The sequence below is a fragment of the Bos javanicus genome, chromosome 15, assembly GCF_032452875.1.
Source record: "Bos javanicus breed banteng chromosome 15, ARS-OSU_banteng_1.0, whole genome shotgun sequence".
Lineage (NCBI taxonomy): Eukaryota > Metazoa > Chordata > Mammalia > Artiodactyla > Bovidae > Bos > Bos javanicus.
The window spans coordinates 81,276,564-81,286,047 of NC_083882.1; the positions used below are offsets into that span (position 1 = coordinate 81,276,564).

The window sequence follows — 9,484 nt, forward strand, 5'->3', positions numbered from 1 at the left end:
AATTGGAGGATGAATAAGACACAGAGTCTATCTTCAGAGAACATGAAGTCCGCTGGAGGAGAGGCAGCGAGAAATCAAATTATGGCGTGGCAAGCGCAGTTGCGTCTAAAGGAAGTGCCCTGCGGGACAGAGATTCTGTGCTGTCACGCGTCACCCGGGAGGGCGGTGATCTAGACTAGAGGGCAGGACGGAGTCCCTGCAGAGGCTGTGGTGCCGAGATCGCACTATGGAAGACTTCCCGCGTCTGATTTATCCACGCTGAAAAGGAGGACGGGCCTCCCAGGCGGCTCAGCGGTAAAGAACCCACGTGTCAATGCGGGAGACGCGGGTTGGAACCCTGGGTTGGGAAGATTCCCCTGGAGAAGGAAGTGGCAACCCACTCCAGTATGCTTGCCTGGAGAACCCCAAGGACAGAGGAGCCTGGGTCGGGCCACAGTCCGTAGGGTCGCAAAGAGTCAGACGCGACTGAGCGACTAGACACAGTGCCGAGGAGGACGCTGAACCACTGTGGGAGCTGAAGGTGCGCCCGGACCGAAGCGCGCGTAGACGGAGGGGGGCTGTGGCGAGAGGTTGCAGCTGGAAAGTAAAGACAGGCCAGCTGTACGGGATCCTCTAAGACGATGAGTGCTCAGTGACGACGGAAAATGACCCTCCTCCCCCCTCCCTCGCTCTTCTCCCTTGCTGCCTGGGTCTGTAAAAGCGCCACCTTGCACGCAGTCGTTTAAGCCCAAACTGGAGTTATCCGGTCTCTGCTCCCAGCCCCGCCTTCCACATCCAACCTACAGGTGAGCCTGCGGTTCCGACCTCTGATGCTTGACTTCTGGCGGTCCAGTGGCTAAGACCACCCGCCCCCCCCCCCGCCCCCGCCGCACTTCCCCTGCAGGGGCTTGGGTTCGATCCCTGGTCATGAGTGACATGGACAAACTTTTTTTTATTTTTAAAGAGAGAGAGAGATCTCTTCTCCATCGACTGCTATCCCACAAGCCCGGGCCTCATCAGATCCAACCTGGGCTCCTGCAGCGTTTCCACCTTGACCTTCCGGATTCCACTCATAGATCCAAGTCTGCTTTCCAGGGAGAATTACAGGCCACTCCCCTTGGTGGTTTCCCGAGCCTGTTGAGCAAGCGTCCAGGCTCCCAGCAGCGCCTCCGCCTCCGGGCCCATCTGGGCCCTCCTGTCGCCCCCTTCCCCCTCTGGCATCTCCCCTCTCTGTGTTTTCACCGGGGTGACCTGGCCTTATCCAGCAACACCCCGTGTTCTCCCACCTGGGCCTGGAACATTCTTCTGTCCTGGTCTATCTACTGATCCTCCAGATTTTGACTTAACCGTCACTTCCTACAGGAAGGCTCTTTGACTCCAACAATAAGTCCCTCTGCTATATGACTCGTGCGGTATCTGAGCTGCCCTTTGGCACATTTCATCACGATGTGTGTCTCCTCTGATGGTCCGTGTGGGCTGGCAGGCAGGGACCAGCGCCCACCGCCCCCACCACTAACACTAACCTGTGACTTAGCACAGAAGCCACCCCCCTCCCCCACCCGTCCCCCTGCAAATTCCTACCCAACCTTCAGGTGTCTCTCACGCATATCGCTTTCAGGGTGACCATCTTCTCTGAGCACTCAGACCTGGGGTGGAGGGGGTCATCCCTTTACATAGCACTCATCATAATTATAAGAGGGACAGATTTTATGGAACTGCCCTGATGATGGCCCAATGGCTAAGACTCCATGCTTCCAACGCAGGGGGCCCAGGGTTCAATCCCTGGTCAGGGAACTAGACCCCACATGACGCCAGCAGGAGTCCACATACCGCACCGGAAAGATCCTGCGTGTTGCAGCTAAGACCTGGTGCAGCTTAACTACTTTTTAAAAGTGGCTGATTTTAGTACCTATCTCTCCCCAGGTACTTTAATTTCTGTCTTGCTTCTTTTTGCCCCAGCATTCGAACTGATGCTTGTCACAAGATTTCCCTCAGGTCAGCCCACAAGAATTTTTATGAAACTTTCTGAAATTGCATACAAAACCCTATGTGCGCATACAGTTTTCCAAAGAACCAGTCTGTGGCTTTTGTTGGGAGTTTCAGAGCGGTCCAAGAGCTGAAAGGTTAAGAACTTTCTCCCTTCTTTCCTTCAAAACAGCATGCAGCTGCTGCTGCTGCTGCTGTCACTTGAGTCGTGTCCGACTCTGTGCGACCCGATAGACGGCAGCATGAGGTTTATGTAAAACCATTGCCCTAGGATGTAAACTCCAGGTTGACAAGGATCTTCACCTGTCCTGTTCCATGGTGAACCGCAGATGCCTGGAACGGCGCCTCGATCCTTCCAGGCACAGGTGTAGAATGACCGAGCATATTCTCTGACAACCGTTAACGGTTGTGAGAACTGTTAGTGGTTGTTAACTCTTTCTCTGTAACAAATGACCCCAGAAAATAATGGCTTAAAGCAACCTTTATTATCTCGGCTTCCTAGGCTGGGAGTCAGGGTGCAGGTCCATTCGGTCCTCTGCTTCAGGGGCTCTCACAGGGCTGCAAAGTGCCAGCCAGAGCTGGTGTCATCTGACAGGATGCAGGAGGACCTGCATCCCAGCTCACTCGGGTGGGTGCTGGCGGGATTCAGTTCTGCGCTGACTGTGCGCCGGAGGCTGCCTGAGGTCCTTACCATGCGGGTCTCTTCCTAGGGCAGCTGACAACATGGAAGCCCGCCTCCTGAGGGTTTGCAAGTGAGAGGAGAGGGGATGGTGGGGGCAAGAGGAACGCTACAGGGACGGCCATTACGCTCTTCTGTGCCTGGACCTTGGACGCAGTGTTCATCACCTTTGCTGTGTTCTGTTCGTTAGATGCAAGCCTCTACGAGGAGGAGTGAACACTGTATTTAAGATGGATAACCAACAAGGACCTACTGTATAGCACATGGAACTCCGCCTGGATGCGAGGGGTATTTAGGGGAGAATGGATACGTGTATATGTATGGCTAAGTCCCTTTGCTGTTCACCTGAAATTATCATATTGTTAACCAGCTATGTTTTGTTTAGTTGCCAAATCACATCCGGTTCTTTTGCAACCCCATGGACTACAGCTCACCAGGTTCCTTTGTCCATGGGATTTCCTGGGCAAGAAGACTGGAGTGGGCTGCCATGTCTTTCTCCAGGGGATCTTCCCAATCCAGGGATCAAACTTACATCTCCTGCATAAGCAGGCGGATTCTTTACTGCTGAGCCACCAGGGAAGCCCATCAATCAGCTATACTCCAATGCAAAATAAAAAGTTTAAAAAAGGAAAAAAAAAAAAATCCAACAACCAAAAGCCTCTCTCAAGGTCAGGTGCACATTGGAAGGAGATTGTACTGGGGATGAACAGCAGTGAGCAGAGTGGGTGGGTCGTTAGAAGCCACCTTGGAGACAGCTCGCTCCCGGACAGGACGACCGGATGACGTGTTTTCGTGTTTTCTCATTCAGCTTCCGGCTGGGCTCGGCTGAAAACCCAGGGAGCACATGGTGCAGCGCTGAGGAGGAGGGGAGACACGGGGGAGGGAAGGCTCGCTGGACAGCGGAGCCTCCGCCCGTCCTCCAGCAGACCCCCGCCACGCAGAAAAGGAGGCAGATGTGTCAGATCTTCTAACTTTTCAAAAGAAGCCAAAGTCCTGGTTTTTCACGAGACACTCCTCAATTTGTAAATCTGACAGTCTAGCGAGCGCACACGAGGATTGAGTTTTTGACCCTTCTCTTCAGCCGAGAAGGCGGGCCTCGCCTATTCCACCACCCTTCACAGGTCTGTTCACCTCTCCACGCCTCCCCTCCCGCCCCCTATATTGTTCACTGAAGGCAGCCCGCATGCCAACTCACTCTTTGCCACCCCATGTCCCACTCTTTGCGACCCCATGGACTGTAGCCTGCCAGGCTTCTCTGTCCATGGGATTCTCCAGGCAGGAATACTGGAAAGGGTTGCCATTCCCTCCTCCAGGGGATTGAACCTGCATCTCTTACTGGGATTCCTTACCTCTAGCGTCTCCTGGGAAGCCCTCACTGAAGGCAGGGACCCAGCTAATTCACGTTGTACACCTTCTATAGCTCTCTGCACGTGGCAAGGCAACAGCAGATATTGTTGAATGAGATACGACTTTGCTGACATATTAAGGAAGACTCCCCAAGTCCACCCTCACCTCGACCCAGAGGAGTGGGTGAAAGTGGGCTCTGAATTAGCTGCAGTCCTGCCACCTGCTTGATCTCGGACCCTTCGCAAGTTACTTACTTTTGGGAGCCTCAGCTTCCTCATCTATGAGAACCACAGTACCTGCCTCAGAGCTGTTATCGGATCTTAATGAAATAATATACTCACTAGCACGATGTGGCAACAATAGGTTTTTTAAAATTTCTTGTTCTTTTTGGCCGTGCTGGCTCTTCGTGGCCTCGTGTAGGCTTTCTCCAGCTGCGGCCAGCAGGGGCTCCTCTCTGCTTGCAGCACGCAGGCTTCTCATCGCGGTGGCTCCTTTTGTTGTGGCATGAGGGCTCTAGGTGCCCCATGGCACGTGGGATCTTCCTGGACCAGGGATCGAACTAGCATCCCCTGCATTGCAAGGTGGACGCTAAACCTCTGGACCCCCAGGGAAGCCCTCAACAGGTACTTGTACTCGAATCCACACACACAGACACACACACACACACACACCCATTTCCTCACTGGATCCTTGGCATGTCTCCCCTGAATCTATGTCATCCATCTACCGCCATCCACCCGGCTGGCAGCTAGAGGGAGCCTTTAAAATGCAGATTTGTCATTTTCACTGCCAGGGTTCACCTCCTTCCAGTTTGCTGATGCCCTTCAGAGAACACCCAGCCTTTTAACACAGCTCTTCAGGCTCTGTGGAGCTGCGCCGGCCCGGCCTCAGACAGGTCTCTTCTCTACCACCCACCTCCCATCCCATCCCACTCCAACGCGAGCTTTTCTGCAGTGCTGTCTGTAGCTGAAACCTCTTCTCTCCACCCCGACCGCCCTTGCTTCTAATATGTTTCGGCAATGCACCCTGGAAACTCCTGACACTTCCTGCTAAACCTGAGGGCAGGCACAGTCTGTTTTCCTCACCATTGACCCTTCCTAGCACAACCCCCGCTGAGGACCCCAGGAATGCCCGCGGACCGGCGCCAGCGGGCGGACTCCCGTGGGCGGACGGCGCCACCTGCTGGCCCACACCAGCACTGCAGCACCTGGATACGGGCTCTCAGCCCAGCCTGGAGGTGATTTTTAACAACGGTTTTTTAACTTTTCTGGGGGTATTATCTCATGTCTCCTTACATCCAAGTTAACAATTTTTTTTTAAAAGGTAACATTATGAGTATTTAACATGGGAAAGGGAGGCACTTTCCCAAGTGCCTTAGTTATTATTAACACATTTAATCTTCACGACAACTCGATGAACTGGTTTTATCACAGGGTGACTGAGCTGGTGCTGGCCGTAAAGAATTTGCCTGCCGGTGCAGGAGATGGAAGAGACGAAGGTTCGATCCCTGGGTCGGATGATCCCTTGATAAAGGGCATGGCAACCCACTCGTCTCCTTGCCTGGAGACGCCCATGGACAGAGGAGCCTGGTGAGCTGCAGTCCATGGGGTCGCCAAGAGTCGGACATGACTGAGCACGCACTCAGCTGAGGCACAGAGCCATCAGATGCCTCCCCAGGAGCACACAGACTGAAACTTTCACCCCAGGCGGTCTGACCTGAACCTGGACTGTTTTTTCCCGGATGCTCCGTGCAGTTTGTGGGATACTAGTTATCCAACCAGGAAATGAACCTGGGCCCTTGGCAGTGAAGGTGACACGACCCAAGCACTGGGCGGCCAGGGAGCTCCCTGAGCCTGTCCTCTGTAAGCCTGACACGCACTGCCTCTACTTGTCCTGCGCGCCCAGGGCCCGGTGAGGTTACATGCCGGACGCCAGCCTCTGCTCTGAAGGCTCTGCTACCACAGCGGCACTGGGGTCACCGGAGCTCCCGGCGCAGCGAGCCGCCCTTTCTGAGCCACAGTTCTCCAAGGGCACCGTCAGGACAGGCGTCGCTGCGGCCTCCCCTCTGCGAGGCAGCTCGTGCAGTCCGTCCTGGCCTCCAGGCTACCGCTCCTCTCCTGTAACCCAGAAACCACCTCTCGGAGCCCCCGTTTCCTAAGATGGCCTCTAGCCTGCTGGGTGGATCGGACTGCAGATCCCACCAAGGGCGAGGAGAGCGGTCCGCAGTGCGGACTCACGTGGACCCCAGATGGCTAATGGCGGTTACACTCAGGCCCTCCCCTGATCACACACACCGTGCGTGACGCTGGGTCCCTTCACGTGTTCCGCTATGGCCGTTTAGAACCAAGACGTCGTGGCTACTTAAGTTCCACCTGCTTTCCACCCACTCCTCTAAATCATTTCTTTTCCATTATTTGGGAAAATGATGTGCCGGCCTGCACTTCAGTTGTTAAACATAAAAAGCTGGGCTTCCCTGGTGGTACAGTGGTGAAGAAGCCACCCGCCAATGCAGGAGACGCGGGTTTGATCCCTGGTCCAGGAAGATTCCACCTGCCGCGGAGCAACTGGGACCACGAGCTGCAGCTGCTGAAGCCCCCGTGCCTACAGCCCGTGCTCCACGACGAGAACCCCGCACACCGCAACCAGAGAGAGCCCGCGCCCAGCAACGGAGACCCAGCGCAGCCAAACCAAACAAAGCACATGCTTGTTACAAAACCAGAAGTATCCTGGGAACCTTCTGTGGCCCAGCCATTACTGCAAGTGGTTCATTCACGTTAACTCACTTTACCTTCACCCAGCCCTATGACTGTCCCCCGACTTTACAGATGAGGAAGCCAAGCACGGTGAGGTCAGGGTCACACAGCGAGCGGCTGATGGGGACTGCCCACTTAAGCCACAGGACCGGTCTCTGCTTTTAAACACGTCAGACTCCCTCTGCTGGTAGAGGCTGTGTCTGCCGCCTTCACTCCCAAGTGCCAGGCACACTGCTTTGCACACTGTGCGTGCCAACAGATTTGTTTTAATATATAATATATACACACACACACAGTCACGGGCCCACATGGGAAAGGGCTCCATCATACCCCAGCTCCTGAAGACCCTCCGGAAGGAGTCCAGGCCTGGCAGTCTTCACAGATGACGCCCAGCGGGGGGCACGTTTAGGAGACAGGTGGGGAGTGAGGCGGAGCGCCTTAGGGTGTGCTGCCTCGCCTCACACAGGCCCAGAACTCTGCTGCGCCCTCTTCATCAGCTCCTCATCCTGCATAGACAGCTCTGTCAACTTCTTGCCCATCCGCTCATGGATGTCCAGGTACTTGGAGACACAGCGGTCCAGGCACACGGACTCGCCCTTGGACAGCTCTGCTTCCTTGTAGTGGGGAGGCACGCACTTCCGGTGGCAGGCGCTGGTCATTCTAGAAAGAAGGGCCAGGTCGGATCAGCAGCCTGCTGTGGCAAACCAGGAACTCGAGACCACTCCTGCCCTGCTACCCTGATCTCACCCGCCAGGAAGGCAGTGTGAACCCCCAATCTGCGCCTCCGCCGTCTTGGGAGGCCCTTGTCTGAGCCCATGGTCACCCCGTGTTTCTGACTCATCAGACAGGAACCGTTAGCTGAGTATTGGCTACGTTCCGGACATCACGCTAAGTGCGTGACGTGGATTCTGCCACGCAGTCCTTAGAATGACTCTATGCAGTCGGCACGATCGTTACCCCCTTTTTACAGATGAGGGAGTGAAGGAACAGGGAGCCTCAGGATCACATAAAGCTGGGCTACGACCCCAGGGAGCCTGACTGGGGGCTTCCTGGGGGCGCAGTGGTAAAGAACCCGCCTGCCAATGCAGGAGACGTGAGAGACGTGGGTTCGATCCCTGGGCGGGGAACAGCACCTGGAACAGGGCATGGCAACCCACTCCAGTGTTCTTGCCTCGAGAATCCCACAGAGAGGAGCCTGGTGGGCTACAGTCCATGAGGTCGCAGACTTGGACACGGCCGAAGCAACTTACACGCACGCATGAAGCCTGACTTCACAGCTTACTTCAGAAAATTATTCTCACATATAGCCTTCGAGACAAACCCAACTAATCAAAGGAAGATACCGGAGAGTTTTAGCCAATAAAAAGAGCAGATAATTGTTGACTGCCTACCTGTGTTGGGCTTGATAAGTCTGTCTTATATTTTAACATTTAATATTTATAATGTCTCTATGGGAAAGGTACTATTATGAACTCCACTTTATAGCTGGGATAACCACCAGTCTACAAGTCCAAGTAACTTGCCCAAGGCCACAGTAGTGGTGGTTGATGTGTCTGTGATTTGTTCCCAAATCTGCCCGATGACTCATTAGGAGTCAGACTGAAGTCCTGGTCCTGGCACTGCTATTGACGAGCTGTGGACCCTGAGAAAGCTGCTGAACCTCTACAAGCCTCAATGTCCTCACCTTAAAAATGGGAAAAGGGAACTCAGTGGAGATTATAAAAAGATAATACCTATAAAGTGCTCAGCATTGCTAAATGGGTTACGCAGGATCTGTCAAAAGGCAACTGCTCTACTGTCCCCAGAACCCAACCAGAGCCTCGTTTCTCTTCCTGTTCGGCTCCTCCATCAATTCCATCCCAATCCCAATGTCAAAGTCCTTCTAGTCAGTCCACACTGCATCTGCATTAGCCCTTAACCATGGGGGTGGGTGAAGGAAACGCAACCCACTCCAGTCTTCTTACCTGGGAAATCCCATGGACAGAGGAGCCTGGCCGGCTACAGTCCAAGGGATGGAAGAGAGTCAGACACGACTCAGCCACTGGGCATGCTTACGTGGGGGTGGGTGCTGGGAAGCTAAGTATGGACCTCAGTTTATCCTAGATTAAGAGGAAGACTTTTCGGAAGTCGCCCACCTCTGCCCTTGGAGAGGATGACTTGGGAGCATTCTCTAAGACGTGAGGGGCAGGACCGGCCTTACCTGTTGTACATGTCGGCCATCATCTCTACCTCCAGCTCTGCGGCCAGCTGCTGGGCCCTGAGTGGGTCCATCTTAGCCCTGCGCCCTGGAAGAGATCACCTGCGGGCCTCCTAGTTCCTGGGTTTGGGCGGGGGAGACATCACGGTCAGCACCCAGCCCTCCCAGCCGCTTTCCCGTCCAGGGGCTGCAGGACGTGGAGGAATCCCAAGGGCATCCGACCAGGAGGGGCCGCTGACCTCGGCAAGCTCAAGCACCCAGCGTCGGACCTGGGAACCGAGGCTCCGCCCAAGGTCGCAAAGCCGGCGACGGCAGGCCTGCAGAGCGGGTCCCGGCACCCTGACGCCCAGCCCCTCAAGGTGGCGTCTCTCCGGGAGAGGAGGAGGGGATCGGGGACGGGGCCCCAAACGGCCGGCACGAACGCGCGGGGCCCTGCGGATCCGATGCGACGCGGCCCTCCGGGGCCGAGCCCGGGGCCACGGCCCTGGAGCGGCGGCGCCGTCTTCGGGGTCGCCGCGCGCTCCAAGCCTCTCCCCAAGGCCC

General features: G+C 55.4%; 1 protein-coding gene across 1 annotated transcript; it reads right to left on the reverse strand.

Moving 5' to 3' along the window:
- Nucleotides 1–6,994: 6,994 nt before the first annotated feature.
- On the reverse strand, nt 6,995–9,023 carry TIMM10 (translocase of inner mitochondrial membrane 10). Its single transcript, XM_061381545.1, has 2 exons — nt 8,945–9,023; nt 6,995–7,404 (listed from the first exon to the last, which is right to left on the reverse strand). Exons 1-2 carry the CDS (start codon nt 9,013–9,015, stop codon nt 7,203–7,205), a joined length of 273 nt encoding a protein of 90 aa, XP_061237529.1. The 5' UTR covers nt 9,016–9,023; the 3' UTR covers nt 6,995–7,202.
- Between the last annotated feature and the right edge of the window lie 461 nt (nt 9,024–9,484).